We start from the raw sequence: 18,589 nt of genomic DNA on the forward strand, positions 1-18,589 counted from the left end.
GAAAGCCTGTACAATCTCTAGAGACTTTAAAAAGGTGTCATTTTATCAGACTAATCCATACATTTCTAGTTCTATTTTATGTCTTTAAGCTGTTTTCTATAGGTTTGGGTATATTATATTCAGTCATTCTCTACAGTCAAAGACCACTGAAAATAACTTGTCATCAGAATAACTAAATGCCAGAGGCTGTTGTTTGATGAGTGATCTGTGATAAATAAAACCCATTATAGCATAGGGCTATGTAGAAAAGCAATTTATTCCATTATAAGCACTTACACAGTTAGTCATGGAGATTAACAGGCCTGCTGGTGAAACGAGTCACCCAAAATGGAGATGGTATCAAACTACTGATCAAGGACTAACTCCTACCAAAAAAAAAAAAAAAGCAACTTTTATCAAGGATTAATTTATTTTAAGAACAAATATAAGCTATCAGTTCACTCTTCTTAACTTGGCAGTCCACCTGTGGTACAACTGCCAGGTAAAAACATACAACTTTACAACTTGGTGGTCCCAAGTTAAAAAAACAAAACACAACAAAAACCATTTCACAGAAAGGAAAGGCATAATATGAAAACAGCCCAAGAAATACACTAATGAGCAAAAAATATATGGGAAAGGAGAAACATGTAGTTTCAAATTAGCTGAAGAAACCAAGAGAAGACTGGTCTACATAGGAAAATGTGCATCCTGGAAAGTCAGGTGTGAATTCTTTAGGGATCTATGACTTAAATCTCCCCTTATTCCTGAATAAAAATGACATCTTTCAGTATTTATACTTCATGGCTCAGACACCTACCTCATTTGGCTCTATTCCTTACTCGCTCTAGCCTTTACTTTGAAAAACTGGGGATATAGCTTAAGAAGAAAAATAATCACACGTAACATATCCCTTTCTGTAGCTACTTTAGACCTAGGTTTTTACTAGAAAATTCCTGAAGAGTATTTAAATACACATCTGTGGCTTTGTTGAATTAAGTCCCCCAATTAACATTTAGAAAATATCCACTGTTTGGGTTAATGGCATTGTTGGTGGTACTATTATAATAGAGGGATAGCTGAACAAAGTCTGTGTCTCAAAACCAGTGTTAAATCAATCTCAGGGTAGAAAAGAATAAAAAGGGGAGTCTAAAACCACAAGTGCAGACATATCTAAGATCCCTGTCCTTCTGGATCGACACTTCCTTCAGGGTCTTCATCATTGTAAATGTTCTCTGCCTGTCCAGAAAAAAAAAAGCAGAGAATAATATATTTAGTGAACATTTAGACCACTTCTTGTAATTAAGGATCCCACTACAGAATGAGCCACAGCTACCAGACAGCATTTTATTACTATGAGCAATACAGCTCAAACTATTCAACTGTCACTGTTGAGAGCAGCAACAGGAAACATATATGGACGTGAATCGTGAGTGATGATGGGTGTATACATAGATATATATTTTTATCTTCTTGCCAGGCCTGGAGCTTGACCTCAGAGCCTGGGCACTGTCCTTGGACACTTTTTGCTCAAGGCCAGCACTCTGCCACTTGAGCCACATGCCCCTTTTGGCCTTTTCTGAGTATGTGGTACTGAGGAATCTAACAGGGCTCCATGCATGCTAGGCAAGCACTCTACCACTAGGCTATGCTCCCAACCCTGATGATGGGCATATTACACAGAAAAATGGGTAACTGGTCAGTCAGAGGCCTGAGCATTAGATTTGGTTGCTGCTGGTTTTCATAACTAACATTAGAGTCCTTTGATGAAATGCTATAAAGTCATGTGCACCAACTGATGGGAAAAATCATGTCCATAAAATAGATTATTTGCCAGGCACTGGTGGTTCCCGCCTGCAATCCTAGCTACTCAAGAGAGTGAGGTATGAGGATTGAGGTTCAAAGCCAAGGCATGTTACTATAAGAAAAATAGTGGACTGGGAGTATGGCTTGGTGGCAGAAAAATAAAAACAGAGCCAGGAGCTACTGGCTCACACTTGTAATCCTAGCTACCCAGAAGGCTGAAACCTGAGGATCAAAATTTAATTAGAGATAGGAGCCTCATAGATCTGTCTGCTTGGGTTGGTTTTGAATTGTGATTCTCAGATTTCAGCCTCCTGGGTAGCTAGGATTACAGGCATGAAACACTGGCTAAATTCAATAAAAAATGAGAAGCAGAGGTACTGGCTCTGCATGTAATCCTAGCTAATCAACAGGCTGAGATCTGAGGATTGTGCTGCAAAGCCAGCTTGAGTACTAGGGTCTAGGACTCTTTTTTTTTTTCTTGGTGGGCAATGGAGCTTGAATTCAGTGTGGATGCTGCTGTCCTTGAGCTCTTTAGCTCAAGGTACTGCCCTACCCTTGAGCCAAGCACCAGTTCCCTTTTCTAAAGATTAACTGAGATACAGTCTCAGGTCCTTTTATGCCAGGGCTGGCTTTGAACTTTGATCCTCAGATCTCAGCCTCCTAAGTAGCGAGGATTACAGGTGTGAGCCACCACTCCCAGCAAGTCCATGAGATTATGTCTAATTAACTTATTAAAAAAGCTAGAAGTGGCCACTGGGCTTTTATCTCTAATTAACCCCAGAAAGCCAGAAGCGGCACTGTGGGTCAAGGGGTAGGGTGGTAGCCTTGAGTTGAAGAGCCCAGGGACAATGCCCAGGCCTAGAGTTCAAATCCCACAACTGGAAACAAACAAACAAAAAAACCCCTAAACTTAAAATCTCACACATGAAGGCAAGCATTCAACCACTGAGGTTCATTCAGGTCTATTCTCAAGTTGTTCTAGAACTCCTAGCTTCAAGACAGGGATTACATGTGAAGATATATGTTAGTCCAACAGGCTCTTTTCCCATAACTTACGCTACTTTCCCAGGACCTGGCAGGCACATTCCCAGAGTTCATCACTAGGTCCATCTGATACAGGCAGTAAATAATCAGCCTCCTTCCCTTTACCTTGAGATGACTCTCCACTGGGGGAGTTACAACCATATAAGGAAACAGGACCCCTTAAAAGTGACCTTCAGTCTGGCCAGCTACAAGCCCCTATCTACTATTTGGGCAGCTGACATAAATCTTAGCCTGTTATGATGAAGTTCCTAGACCACATGTCCTTACCAGGTCGGTCCTCACCTCCTAGTATCTGCCCTAGATGATAAGACGTCACCTTTGTGAGAAAGGGCATTGTCCATCCTTTTGTTGGCATAAACGCTTCTTTTTTCTATGTATCTGGGTGGTTTTCTGGCCTAACAATGTGCCACTAAGCATGGCTTATTTTTCTTCTGTGCCAATACTAGAGCTCGAACTCAGGGCTTGGGTACTATATCCTTAGCTTTATTTGCTCAAGACTCTTCCACTTGTGTCACAGCTCTACTTCTAGTTTTTTGGTAGCTAAGGTGGAGCCTCAAATCTCAACCTCCTAAGTAGTTAGGATTACAGGCCTGAGCCACCAACCCCATGTGGCTTATCTTTACTAATGATATTTTGATTAAAATGTTCTTCACATTAAAATTATCAAAAATATCCCTCACGGGGCTGGGAGTTTGGCCTAGTGGTTAAAGTGCTTGCCTAGCATGCATGAAGACCCGGGTTCGATTCCTCGGTACCACATACATAGAAAAAAAGCCAGAAATGGTGCTGAGGCTCAAGGGCTAGAGCTCTAGCCTGAGAAAGTCCAAGGACAGTGCTCAGGCCCTGAGCTCAAGCCCACGACTGGCAAAAAAAAAAAAAAAAAAAAAAAATCCCTCAGGTGCTTTATCTTCAGAATGCAATTTTCTTGTATAATAGTCAATAGACATGTTTTTTTTTCCTGGGGGAAAGGAACTGAAGACTGAACCTGGAGTTGCTTTAAGTTATTCTTACTAATATGTCTGGGTGCTCTAAAAATTCACAAAAGGATAATCATGTAAAATAAGGGTACAGTAAGAAATGTTTTTATATTTTAGATGGATACAACAGACAAATGGTTATTTTGATATACCTCCTTGTGTACATGCTTGTTTTTATAAGAGGGATGTCAGAAACACTGCTGAGATGTTTAGGTAGAGATAAACAGACATGGAAGTCTTCTTAATTCTAAAGCCCCATCAGTTGGGGAGACTTTAGGAAGAAGAAGGAAGAAGGAAGGAAGAAAAAAGAATAACCATAGCCATGGAGACTTGTTTTTCTTAGCTGAGTTAGAAATAACTGGTGTTGGGAAAAAAATCAGGGAGGGATGACACTGTTCAAATAGAAATGTACTGCTGGGCACCAGTGGTGCATGCCTGTAATCCTAGCTACTTAGGAGGCTGAGATCTGAGGATCGTGGTTCAAAGCCAGCTGGGGCACAAAAGTCTGTGAGACCCCTATCTCCAATTAACAACCAGAAAACCAGAAGTGGTGCTGTGGCTCAAATGGTAGAGCACCAGCCTTAAGAAAGCCCAAAGACAGTGCTCAAGCCTGGAGTTCAAGGTGCAGGACTGGCAAAAAAAAAAAACAGTAGAGTGTTAGCCTTAAGAGCTCAAGTACAGTACCCAGACTCAGAGTTGAAGCCCCATGGATCGACCAAAAAAAAAAAAGAAAAGAGTGCATGCAATGTACTCATTACCTGACTGTAATCCTCCTGTACATTACAGCCAAGACAGAAAAGTCCATGAAACCCCTTCTCTGAATTAACTAGCAAAAACCTGATATGAGGGTTTGGCTCAAGAAGTAGAGTGTCGGGCTGGGAGTTTGGCCTACTGGTAGAGTGCTTGCCTAGCATTCACAAAGACCCAGGTTCAATTCCTCAGTACCAGATACACAGAAAAAAGCCAGAAGTGATGCTGTCGCTCAAGTAGTAGAGAGCCAACCTTGAGAAAGCTCAAGGAGAGCATTCAAGCCTTGAGTTTCAATACCCAGTACTGGCAGGAAAAAAAAAAAAAAAAAAAAAAAAGGAGGTAGAATGTTATCCTTGAGAGAAAAAGCCAAGTGAGGGCTGGGAGTTTGGCCTAGTGATAGAGTGCTTGCCCAGCATGCATGAAGACCCGGGTTCAATTCCTCAGTACCACATACATAGAAAAAAGCCGAAAGTGGTGATGAGGCTCAAGTGGTAGAGCTCTAGCCTTGAGGAAGCCCACGGACAGTACTCAGGCCCTGAGTTCAAGGCCCAGGACTGGCAAAAAAAAAGAAAGGGAAGTAAAACCATGAAGACAAATTTAAGATCTAGTACTGACACTGGTGTGCATGTATACACACAAAAAGCACACGAAAACACTTACCATTTGCCACACCTGCATGATATTATCTTCTGATACAGAACAAATCACCCAAGGTTCATTGGGATTCCAGGAGAAATCAGATATCTTGGCAGTATGGCCACCATGAATAAACTGAAAGAGGAACAAAAGGATATAAAATATAGACAGAAGACTTATAAATTACAAATTATGAAAAAAGGTTAGAGACTATTCAGTATGTCTCAATGCTTATGTCATAAACCTACCAACAACTCTGGTGGGCCATCTTCTGCATCTTCCGGGGATTGTTCTTCTCCAATTTTACTAGCATAAAAGATAATTTTAAAAAGTTAAGACAGGGCTGGAGGTGTGAATCAACAGGTACACTGCCTACCTAGCAAGTTGAAGACCATGCGCCTGAGTCTAACATAGAGAACAGAAACAAAGACTCACCTTAAATCCCAGACATTCAGTCTGCGATCAGTACCACTAGAAGCCAGAATAGTCTCATTATGAGGGGACCACTGAACCTACACATAAGAAAAAAAAAGTCATAAATTATAAAAGAAAAAAAATTAACAACTAAAAAACTCTGTAAGGGGGCTGAGAATGACTTAGTGGTAGAGTGCTTGCCTAGCATGCATGAAGCTCTGGGTTCAATTCCTCAGTACCACATATGCAGAAAAAGCCAGAAGTGGCACTGTAGCTCAAGTGGCAGTACTCATCTTCAGTAAATAAAAGCTGCTCAGGGACAGTGCCTAAGCCAAAAATTTATTACTAGAACTAGGGTAAAAGCTTCTGTTCCATCCCATCGTGTATTTCTGGAGAGTGTATTTAATTATAATGTCTAATCCTGGCCTTTCGTCAAATGCAATCCAATTTTGGCCTAAGAACTAAAATACAGACGACACGTATATTATTATTCTAAGTATTTTATCTTTTTATTGAGCTTGGTGTGTGCAGCTCAGCTGCCTCATATTTCAAGAGGTCCCGAGTTCAATTTCCATCAACTCTTGTTCCACTCAAAATTCCATAAAACACTGATAGGAATGTGGCTTAGTGGTAGAGTGCTTGCCTAGCATGCATGAAACCCTGGGCTCACTTCCTTAGTACCACACAAACAGAAAAAGCCAGAGTGGTTCTATGGCGCAAGAGGTAGAGTGCTAGCCTTGAGCAAAAGAACCTCAGGGACAGTGCCCAGGCTCAGAGTTCAAGAAAAGTTGGACACTCTTCATGTAAGAACACCATTCATTATAAACCAAAGACAAACAGGTTGATGGGATGTGGTGGTACATGCCTGCAGTTCCAACTTGAACAAAAGGATGGAGCGTTAGGCTACATAAAGAGATTCTATATTGCCAGCAGTGGTTCATGCCTGTAATCCTAGCTACTCAGGAGGCTGAGATCTGAGGATCAAGGTTCAAAGCCAGACAGGCACAAAAGGACCTGACACTCTTATCTCCAATTAACTTCTAGAAAAACAGAAAGTGGGGCTTGGCTCAAGGGTAGGACAGTAACCTTGACCTGAAGAGCTCAGGGACAGTGCCCAGGCTAAGGAGTTCAAGCCCCATGACACACAAAAAGAGAGGGGGAGGGGGAGAGAGAACCTATATTAAAACTAAACAAACAAACAAACAAACAAAAAAACCAGATTCTCAACACAATCTTTCATTGTAATGATCTCTAAATTGTAGTCTTTGTGTATGTGTTGATCCTGGGGCTTTAATTCAGGGTCAGGGCACTATCCTTGAGCACAAAAGCTCAAGCATAGTGCTCTAACCACTTTTGCCACAACTCAGCTTCTGGTTTTTTTGGCAGTTGATTGGACGAGTCTCAGACTTTGCTGTCTGAGCTGGCTTTGAAAGTCAATCTCAGCTTCCTAGGCAGCTAGGACTACAGGCATGAGCCACCAGCAATAGCCCAGCTCTACATTAGGAGACTATACTATTAGACTAGTTATACCTTTCAAAATTAGCTAATCTCTGCAGGGCATGGTGGCTCCTGCCTGTAATCCCAGCTACTCGGGAGGCTGAGATCTGAGGGTCGCAGTTCAAAGCCAGCATTGGGCATGAAAGAACAGAATGTGAGACCCTTTTCTCCAATTAACCACTAGAAAACTTGAAGTGGCACTATGGCTCAAGGGGTGGGGGTGGTAGCCTTGCACTGAAGAGCTCAGGGACAGAGCCCAGACCCAGAGTTCAAACCCTACAACCAACAACTAAACAAAACAAAAAAAGAAATCTTTATGTAGCCCCTCCTTCATACCTGGTAAGTACCACCAAGATTTTAAATTCAGGCCTTGCTAGGAATGCACTCTACCACTTGTAGCATATCTAAAGCTTTTTGGGGATAGGTTTTATGTTTTTCCTAGAACTGTTCTTAGACTGAGACTCTTCTAACCATTCTTCCCATGTGGGTTGGATTACAGGGTATGTCAGCATCCTTGGCTTTCTGGTTGAGATTAGGTTTTGCTAACTTTCCGTCTAGGCTGATTTTAACCAGAGATTCTCCTGACAGTAGCTGGGATTACAGGTGTGTTCAACTACACTAATCCTTTGTTTTCTTCAACAGAATCTAGGTGGCCCAGACTGGCCCTAAATTTATTATTCTTCTGATCCTAAACTTGTGGAGGGCAGGGAATACAGAAATATTACCATGATTTCCAGATTCAGTATGAAAACTCAAGGTTTTGATAAAACTAATAACACATATTCCTTAGAGAGCTTTAACTTTGGACACGGTGTGATTATTTACTGAGAGGGCTTGAATGTTAAGAGCTTAAACTGCTGAAGTAGAAGATATGAAGATAATATAGGCTTATATGAAACCAAACACAGATTCAAGCTATAACCAATGAAAATAAGGAGCTCGGTGCAAGTGGCTCACACTGGTAATCTTAACTTAGAAGGCTGAGATGTAAGGATCAAGGTGCAAAGCCAGTCAGGCAGGAAAGTCCGTAAGACTCTAATACCCACTTTTCCACAAAAGCCACAAGTAGAGCTGTGGCACACAGTGCTAGCCTTCAGGAAAACCACTCATGGACAGCATCTAGGCTGTGTTCAAGTCCCAAGGTGGCCACTTCCCATTAATAAAATAAAAAATAGGGCTGGGAGTGTGGCCTATGTTACAGTGCTTACCTAGCATGCAGGAAGCCCTGGGTTTAGACTCCTTGGTACCACAAACAGAAAAAGACAAAAGTGGTGCTATGCTCAAGTGATAGAGCACTAGCCTTGAGAGAGCTCAAGGATAGTACCCAGGCCCTGAGTTCAAGCCCCAGGACTGGAAAAATAAATGAAATAAAAAATGAAAAAAATTAAGCCAGGAGCAGTGGCTCAGGCCTATAATCCTAGCTACTCAGGAGGCTGAGACCTGAGGACCAAAGTTCAAAACCAGCCTGGGCACAAAAGGACCTGAGACTTTTATCTCCAATTAACCTCTAGAAAATGGGAAGTGGGGTGATAGCCTTGAGCTGAAGAGCTCAGGGACTGGGCCCAGGCTGACCCACAAAGAAAGAAAGAAGGGGGGGAAGGGAGGGAGAGAAAGAAGGAGAGAGGTGGGGGGAGAAAATAAATAAGGGAGCCAGGCAACAGTGGGTCCTGCCTGTAATCCTGGATACTCAGGGGGCTGAGATCTGGAGAACTGCAGAGTTCACATCCAGGCCACGCATGAAAAGTCTATTAGACTCTTATCTCTAATTAACCACCAGAAAACAGGAAGTGGTGCTGTGGCTCAAGTGGTAGAGTGTTAGACTTGAGCTGAAGAGCTTAAGAGACAGCACCCAGGCCCAGAGATCAAGCCCCAAACCCGATAAAAATAAAAACAAGGGAAGAAACAGGAGTAAAGCTGACCCATTAAATCATTCATCCTTCTGAGAAAAGGTAGTGGACCTCACTGTGTAGTATAAATTGGCCTCTACCTATCAATCATCCTGCTTCAGTCTCTTGTACGCTGGAATTATAGGTGTGCATGACAATATTAATAGTAGGTTTTGCTAACATTTTAAGAATGTAGATAGACATCTACTAACTACTATTCTCATGGAGCTGAAATAGCAATGACACATAAAAGACTTCTATTATTTCTAGCAATGTTAGCACAAGTATACCCATTCTCTTCCCGTATGTTGTCTAAGCCTAAATGGTCTTAACAGCAACAACAAAAACAGCATTGGTTTTTCTTACCTGGAATATTTCATCCTTATGTGATTCAAAGGAATGCAACTTAAGTTTCAGATTTCTCAGGTCCCACAAGGCAACAGTCTATGTACAAAAAAGAAAAGATCAATAATGTTTTTGTAAGAAAGAAAAAAATTCCATTAACTGAAAGACCTCTGCACATTTAAAAGATGCTAGAGAAATTTACCCTATGTTTTATTCCTTTAAAATAAACCAAACTGACCTTGTCAGCTGATCCTGTGGCAAGAATGAACTCACTATAAGGATTGAAAGATAAGCAGTTCACTTCAGCAGTGTGAGCATCAACTGAGTGGCTTGGCTTGGAAGTATTGTTTGAACGAGTATCCCAACTTTGGTTATTAAAAAAAAAAAAAAAAGGAAAAAAAAGAAAAAGAGCAAATGGAAAAAAGCATGAAATGGTGACTAATATAAAACTTAAATAATGTGAATAAAAACTTAACAATGGATTCTACTCACATCATCAGTTTCTGATCATCAGCAACTGACCCAAAAAGAGACTCATGAAGCAGATGCCAGGAAACATCTTCTACTACTGCTGTATGCCCCGTGAAGATGGTCTTCGCATCTACCACTTTTCCTTCCTTTGGAACTGCACTGATATCCCATAAGCAGATGGTCTTAAGTTTTAAAAATTAGCATACATTAGTTAAGCACAGTTTCACTGAGATTTCCATCTATGTACACAATACACTCCTATCAACTTTATTCTATCTTTCCCTCATTCTCGTATTCCTTTCAAATAAACCCCTATCACGATAGTCATCCTCATACAAACTCTTCATTTTCTCTCTCCTCTTCATGCTGGTACCTCTACAACTGAGATAATTTTATTTTCCTGTGAATTTTTTTTTTGGGGGGGGGGGGGGTTTGCCCTGGGGATTGAGCTGAGGGCTGGGTACTGTCTCTAAGCTGTTTTGTTCAGCTAGTACTTTACCACTTGAGCCACAACTTGACTTCAGTGTTTATGTTGGTGAACATTAACTGTATCAAAGGGTTTTATATCGATTGCATAGTTGCAATGTATTTCAAGATTATTTAACCTGTCTTAAAAGTTAAATATAAGCCGGTGCGGTGGCTCATGTCTGTAATCCTAGCTACTAAGGAGGCTGAGATCTGAGGATCAAGATTCAAAGCCAGCCTGGGCACAAAACCTGAGACTCTTATCTCCAATTAACCTCTAGAAATTGGAAAGTGAGGCTTTGCTCAACGGTAGGGTGGCAGCCTTGAGCTGAAGAGCTCAGGGACAGTGCCCAGGCTAAGGAGTTTAAGCCTATGACTCCCCCCCCCCAAAAAAGAGTTAAGTTAAAAATTACATGGAAGACCAGGAGCTGGGTGCTCACACCTATAATCTTAGATTTTCAAGAGGCTGAGATATGAGGATTGGGGTTTGAAGCTAGCCTGGACAGCAAAGTCTGAGATTCATACTTCCAATAAATAATTCAGAAAAAGCTGGAAATGCTAGAGTCCTAACCTTGAGCACAAAGAGGCTCAGGGGCAGTGCCCAGGCCCTGTGCTCAATCAAACCCCAGGACTGGGGGGGGGGGGGAGGGGGGAATTAAAAGTTTCTCACTACATGCCCGCCCTCCACGTTTCCCCAATGAAACTGATAGTCAGTTCAGATTTGCTTCAAAATTGCAAAGATACACACATGATCATCCGAAGCACTAAGTAAGTGCCCACTGAGATTTGGGTTCCAAGAAAGCCCATAGCCTTCCTTCTGATGTCCACGGAGACGTAAGTCTGGATTACACTCTCCAGAAGGGTCTGCAAAGTTAACAAACATATCAAGACTATCAAGTCCACTGTTTCTCTGGGTCTACTAAGCAAAACAGAACGTACCACTGATCATGGTGTCTAAAGCTCTAAAGCTTCTTAGCATTCACAAACAATTTTTCAAAATGCTATAGCTATAGTACCATCATTCTGTTCTAAGGTTTTTTTTTCCCCCCATTTGGAAAAAGTGTAAGAAAACTATTCACACAAATCAATATAAATTCCAAGAGGCTAAATTATTTTAAAAAGGAAGCAATTAAACTTGGAATAAGTGAACCTAAAAAAGGCAGTACCTGGTTTAGAAGGATGTTTTGTGTAGTCAAAAACAAGAACATCACTGGATGGAGTCTTGGTTGCAATGATGCAAGGATTCTGAGGCATGTAACGGGCCCTGTTTACTTCTCCTTCATGGTTGATCTTGATTTCTATTTCAATTTTCCCACTGACAGAACCGAAACCTCCAAATTCTGTAAACAAATTAACCTTAAGTGAGAGAAAAATAAGAGCTATTCTGTATCTATCATTCAATATGCAAGAACTCAGGAAAAGCCTTTCACAGCAAAGGCATTTATAATACTAGACATCTGTTGGCACCCCAGTGCTTCATATCCTTCTAAACTCCAGGTATGTAGTTAAGTACAAAATACTTTCTTATTGTTGGTTATGGGTCTTAACTCTGGGCCTGGGTGTTGTCCTCCTTGAGCCATAGCACCTCATCTGGGTTTGTAAGAGTCTCACAGACTTTATTTAGTGCCCTTTAGTACCCATGCTGGCTTTGAACCACGATCCTTAGAGCTCCGCCTCCTGAGTAGCTAAGATTACAGGCATGAGCCACCTAACCTGGCTCGTGGTACATTACTATGTGAAATTAAGTAAGGCCGAATGATAAAAGGGGCAACACTGATAAATTGAAACCCACTTGTAGACTACTTAAAAAATGATAATAAAAAGAAACTAAGAGCTAGGAGTGGTGGCTCAAGCCTGTAATCCTAGCTACTCAGGAGGCTGAGATCTGAGGATCAAGGTTCAAAGCCAGCCCGGCACTAATGAACATGAAACTTTTATCAATCACTAGAAAATAGGAAGTGGGGCTGGGGTTCAAGAGGTAGGGTGGTAGCCTTGAGCTGAAAATCTCAGGGACAGAGACCAGGCCTGGAATTCAAGTCCCATGACCCACAAAAAAAAAAGAAAGAAAGAAAGAAACAAACAAACAAACTAGTGGCCAATTCATTTCAAAGGGAGGCTCATAATATACACTTTTCAAATCTCACTCGAGGTACAAACATAGATGCTGAATAAATAACTTACTATTTTAATGACAAACTACAGTATTAAACACTATAGAAGTTCATCTTCACATGACTTTTTGTTTTCTTTTTTTGACAGTCCTGGGCTTGAACTCAGGGCCCGGCCTCTGTCTCTGAGCCCCTCTGTGCTCAATGCTAGTACTCTACTACTAAGCCACATTCCCAGCCACATGATTTGACGTTCTCTGGATTGGGATGAGAAATCATCCCATCTTCTTTCCATACTATTTCTTTTAAAGAAAGTGAGACACAAGAGCTCTATTTAATTAACATTGTTGCTGTTTTAGTAACACTGGGTTGTAGTTAAGTCTTCAAATCTGACACAAAAAATAGAGGTAGACCTTTGCTTCTATTGCAGAAATTCTACCATCTTTTTCCTTCTTTTTGGTGATGGTTTCAGGTCTTGAGCACTGTTCCTCATCTATTTTTTTGTTGTTTGCCAAAAGCTAACTAGCACTGTACCACCTGAGCCACAGCTTCACTTTTTGCTGACTAACTGGAGATAAGAGTCACAGATTTCCTGACTAGGCTAGTTTCCAACTGTAATCCTCTGATCTTAGCTTCCTGAGTAGCTAGGATTATAGGTATGAGCCATTTGAACCTGGCTATTCATTTTTATTAAAGGAAAACTTAGAGCAAAGGCATAGAATCAAGCATGTGTTAAACTCAGCTTTCCTAAGCTTAAATTTTATTTCTAACTTGAGAGGCTACTCTTATCAAACTGGCTATCTTTCTTTCAACAACTCATAAGTATGAAAGATAAAAACCTTTCTCATCATCTAATATTCGTACCTCCTTTCTCACTGTCATAGTGTGATGCATCAAACTGAGCATCATCATTGGGAAGCTGTACACTGGCTATCACAAGGTGGTTTTGTTCATCCGACGTATGTGTCCCCAGGACAAGGCGATGAATACTGAAATCTTTCCCTTCAGGTCTGTAATAGTAATAGTCACTCATTAATTAGTAACAACAAGAGATAGCACATACATGTAAAATTCATCATAGCATCTAGATTTTAAATGGAAAAAACTATTAAAGAGCTAATTTTAATATAGCGTGAGGATAATCCCTAGCACCACCTGACTCCCCCCCCCCCCCAAAATACTGACTAAACGTAAACTGAGTTCAAACCTCAGCAGAGTGGAAGGAGGGAAAGAACAAGACCGGAGATAGAAAACACCAACAAAAAACTACATAGATGGAAGTGGTTCTGTGGCCCAAGGGGTAGGATGGCAGCCTTGAACTGAAGAGCTCAGCGATAATGCCCAGGCCCAGATTTCAAGCCACATGACCAACAAAACAAAAACAAAACACTGAATGGTACACAAAGTATTGAAGTTTAGATTGAAAAGAAAAAAGGAGGGCCGGGAGTTTGGCCTAATGGTAGAGTGCTTGCCTTAGCATAAACGAAAACCTTGGCTTGATTCCTTGGTACCACATACATAAAAAAAAGTTGGATATGGGGCTGTGGTTCAAGTGGTAGAGCCCCAGCCTTGAACAGCACTCGAGTTCAAGCCCCAGGACTGGCCAAAAAAAAAAAAAAAAAAAAAAAAGACTACATTCAGAGTTGAGATAAAACTCAAAGCCAGTTGGCACTGTCTCATGCTTCTAATCCTAGACATTCAGGAAGCTGAGATCTGAAGATCATGGGTCAAAGCCAGTCCAGACTGGAAAGTCCCTGAGACTCTTAACCCCAAAGAGAAACCAGAAGTGGAGCCATAGGTAAAATAGCAGAGTGCTAACCCTGAGCAAAGAAGCTCAGAGATCATGCCCAGGCCTTAGGTTCAAGCCCCAGGACTGCCAAAAAGACTAAAACAGGTCTCAAACACAACAAGCACCATGGTAATACTTTACACACACTATTTAACTTAAACTATCACTATGTAATAATATTCTAATTTGATAGTTAAGATCCTTGAAGTTTAAGGAATTAAAGCAATTCACGATTACACAACCACTAAGTAAAAAAGCGAAGGCTAAAGTCCAAATTTAGCTTTGTCCTTCCCCTAACTTGAACTCCTTATGACACTTTCATTGGTTGGTGCTCTACCACCAAAGGCATGCCCCCTCAAGCTTTGGAGGTAGAAAAACACAGTGGAAGAAATGAAGAAAAGAAATCAGCCTGGGCTACATAAAGACTGCCTTAAATGTCATGTTAATGGTATTTTATACCATTCATATTCTCTACATACTGTAGAAAACAGGACTTATGGTAAATTTCTAAAGAGGACATAGCTTAATGTTACTTTGTATTTCTCTTGAGGATTAATCTAACGGCATAAAGCATGGTCCTGGAACCTTGGTGTACTAAGTACACATGTAACCCCAGAATTCTATGTTGAGGCAGAAGCATGAGTTTGAGATCAGCCTGTGTTAAACAGTTGAGATCTTGTCTCAAAAGTATAATTCAAGCCCCACGATCAACCAAAAATTAAATTAAATTTTAAAAAATAATAAAATGATCAGGTCCTGTCCAGACCTACTGAATCAAGAACCTCAGAGGTACACAACACTATTTTACATCTCCAACTTATTTTTTGGTGGGTCATGGGGCTTGAACTCTGCGCCTGGGCACTGTTCCTGAGTTCTTCAGCCCAAGACTGCTCTACCACATTGAGCCACAGAACTCCTTCCAATTTTCTGGTTATTAATTAGAGATAAGAGTCTAACAGATTTTCATGCATGGGCTGGCTTTGAACTGAGACCCTCAGATCTCAGCCTCCAAAGTAGCTAAGATTACAGGCGTGAGCAATCAGCTCACAGCTGATTATATCCCTGTACATCACAATTTGAAAACTCCTGGTCTAGCTAGGAAAGATGTTCACATGTCAGACATACTATCATAGGGAATTAAGGGAAAAATCTAAATGTCAAGAAGTCCTGGAGATTTTTTATCAGGTGTTAAAGCTGAGGAAACTAGTGAGATACCCCAGAGAAGGTACCAGTAGGCAGCCAAACAAACAGCAAGAGCTCAACATTGGGTCTAGAGATACAAATATAAAGACACCAATATAAATGTTGGTAGAAATTTGACAGGCTATAATGCTAGGAAGTAAAAGGGCACAGAAAAGAAAGGGTTTAGGAAGCCAGGCAAAATAAATAAATAAATAAATAAATAAATAAATAAAAAATAGAAGAACAATGTTACAGAACCTAGAGCTGTGTTTCAATAGGGGGGGGGGGGAAACAAAGGACAAAAACAAGCTAGAACGCCCCCCCCCCAGAGTAAACACTTTGCACTAGAGCTGATTGCTTATAAACATGTAGTCCTCATCTTAAACCAGACATTGTTCACAGCTTATATTTATCTAGATCTGCTAATGCAGAAATTTACTAAATTTGTAGATTTTTGCTTTGGGGAATTTAGTCTAATTTTGTTGCTTTCAAAACCAAGATAATCAGTAATAAGCTGGGAAGCATTAAAAAAGTAAAAAACTTAGTAGGCATAGGTACTCACTGATCCAAAATACACAATTTAGCACATGATTATATATTGGAATTACAATTTAACCAATTTCTTTCTTTCTTTCTTTTTTGGTGGGATTGAACTCTGAGCCACGTTCTATCCCTGAGCTCTTCAGCCACTTGAGCCATACATAGCTCATTTTGGTTTTCTGGTGGCTAATTGAAGATAAGACTATCTCAGACTATAAAGCCCAAGATGGCTCTGAACTACCACCCTCAGATCTCAGCCTCCCAAGTAGGATTATAGTCCTAAGTAACTGGCACCCAGCTAAATATAAAGGGTTTCCGTTTCTTGTCGTTTTGCAGGTCCTGGAATCATTATGAATTAACTACTCAAAACAACTGGGGGATAGAGGCAGGGACAGGTTTTTTTTGTTTTTGTTTTTACTGTGGAGCCCAGGCAAGCCTCAACCCAAAATCTGTCACAGACTCCAGTAAGATAACATCACTGTGACCACACCCAGTGCACAATACTAGTTCTTAAGTGCTTTATCACTGAAAACTCTAGAGACAAGGCTGCCCAATCCAGAATTCCAAGTATTTCAGAGGATCAGTAATCGGTTAATATGGGAACTTTCAGTCTTCACAAAGTTTCCAATTCCAAGTATCTAGGTATGGTTTTGTACAAAAGCTTCAGGATATAAAGATCCCTATCTTTCATTAAGCCATTCTTATTAGTAACATGTGGGCCAAACTTCCCATACCTGTAGACTTGAATCACTCCGGTAAAGTTTTGTAAACATCACTTGTTAATTTTAGTTTGAAATCTAATTTCCTAATATTTTGGAAAGTGAAGCAATTATCCCAACAAGCACAGATTGTGCACAGACTACACTCATTTTCAGCTACTTCAAATTTATATCGTAATTTCCTTCTGGACCTACCAAGAAGTATTTCGCCTTTGATTTAAACCCCACAAGGCTTGTGATAATTATACTGACTTACATCGTTATGTGCAATCTAGTACTTTCAAAACATACTAATCTAAAACCCTCACTTTTTTTTTTTTTTGCCAGTCCTGGGGCTTGAACTCAGAGCCTGAACATTACCCCTGGGCTTTCTCAAGGCTAGCAGTCTTACCACTTTAGCAATAGCACCACTTCTGGTACTGACAAATGGAACCCAGGTCTTCGTGTACGCTAGGCAAGCTCTCTTATCACTAGGCCAAACTCCCAGTCCTGTCTTCATCTTCTTAAATGAAACCACACACAGCAAGAAGACAGGGGCTCACACATAATCATAGCTACTCAGAAGGCTGAGATCTGAGGACTAAGGTTCAAAGGGAACCAAGGCAGGAAAACTGTCTGAGACCCTTATCTCTAAAGGCAGTGGTAGAATGCTGGTGTAGAGGGAAAAGGCCTACGGATGGTACCCTGACCCTCATTTCAAGCCCTACTATCAACATACACACACATTTTGCTGAATGAATTGCACTTAAAACACGTTTTTCTTTGGCCTGGTTAGTTCATAACATAATTTTACATGCCGCCTTACGTTGGGGCTAGGAAAGACAAGGTTCTGATCACATGGCCTCTGGTGACATGAGAGGAAAAACATGTTAGAAGAATCAACGTGTGACATCTATATTGAAGAGCCATCAAAGTAACGTTCGAGAGATTCCTGTCACCTGGTCACGTCGGGAAGCCACTGCGCAGTGAGGCTGGGCCACTCCAGGGCATGGGTCATCACCAAATCGTACAGAAAGGGAGTGTTCTTTTTCCATATTTTGTACTCCTCGTTGATCACACGCTCTTCCACTGCATCGTCAAAGGCTGCTACAATTTGTTTTGTTTTTTTTTTTTAAACAGTAACAAGTTAGCCAACAGCAAGACAAAAACAAGGGAAAAATAACCCTCCCCAAGGATCCGAGAATGGCTTCTTCGCTCCGACTCTTAAACGGAGGGAATTTGTCTCAAATTCCCTAGACGCAGGCACCACCGCGGCTCTCCAAGCTCGGCAGGCCGGAAATGCTCGGGCGGCCCGGGCCACGCACTCCGTTACCCGTTTGGGGCGAGGGCTCCGGGCACCCCGGAGCCCGCCCGCAGGGAGGGAAGTCCGTAGGACCGGGGGACGGCCCGCGCACCTGGCCCTGCGGGAGGGAGCGGCGTTCAGGCTCGGGAAGGCAGAGGGTTTGACGGCGAGCGCAAGGAGGGCCGGACCCTCGCCGGAGCCCCCGCCGACGGCGTCGCCCCGCATCCGCTCCCCGGGAGCTGGCGCGCTGTGAGCCCGCCCCGCGGCGAGTTCCCTCCTCACGGCTGCGTTACTCGGGATTCGTTCCGTTGGGAAGAGTCGGGCCTGCCCTCCCTATTCGGCCTTACACAGGGCCACGACGCAGTCCCGGCACCCCACGCCCTGCTGAAGAAACCTGAGCATTCTCACCTTCCTTGTCGGCCATGGCGGCAGGCTAGCCGGGGGGAGATCCCGGGATCGTACGTTGGGAGAGGGGCGGGGAGGCAGCGAGCGCTCGCTCGGCGCGCGCGGCCTCTATTGTTTCCTGCGGCCCCTGCGTGAGGACAGACTCGCGCACCTTCGCGCCAACGTCGGCCAATCGCAGCGCCGCGAGCGGCGAAGTGGGCGGGGAATCTGTGTTCCCGGCCTATCCAGACGCACGGAGCCGTTTTCGGCGGGGCCAGGCATCCGCTCCTCCCCTTCTCCTCCCACCCCTCCGAG

The 18,589-nt window shown here is 42.2% G+C and overlaps 1 protein-coding gene across 1 annotated transcript; it reads right to left on the minus strand.

Annotated features, from left to right (window-relative positions):
- Positions 1-238: 238 nt before the first annotated feature.
- Rbbp4 (RB binding protein 4, chromatin remodeling factor) lies at positions 239-18,431 on the minus strand. Its single transcript, XM_090335333.1, has 12 exons — positions 18,299-18,431; positions 17,547-17,694; positions 13,243-13,388; positions 11,437-11,610; positions 11,019-11,134; positions 9,827-9,987; positions 9,573-9,699; positions 9,356-9,433; positions 5,628-5,704; positions 5,441-5,498; positions 5,217-5,327; positions 239-1,218 (listed from the first exon to the last, which is right to left on the minus strand). The coding sequence occupies exons 1-12, from the start codon at positions 18,312-18,314 to the stop codon at positions 1,153-1,155; spliced, it is 1,278 nt and encodes a 425-aa protein (XP_090191459.1). The 5' UTR covers positions 18,315-18,431; the 3' UTR covers positions 239-1,152.
- Between the last annotated feature and the right edge of the window lie 158 nt (positions 18,432-18,589).

This window comes from Megascapheus bottae, chromosome 6, assembly GCF_031878675.1.
Source record: "Megascapheus bottae isolate mThoBot1 chromosome 6, mThoBot2.hap1, whole genome shotgun sequence".
NCBI classification, from domain to species: domain Eukaryota; kingdom Metazoa; phylum Chordata; class Mammalia; order Rodentia; family Geomyidae; genus Megascapheus; species Megascapheus bottae.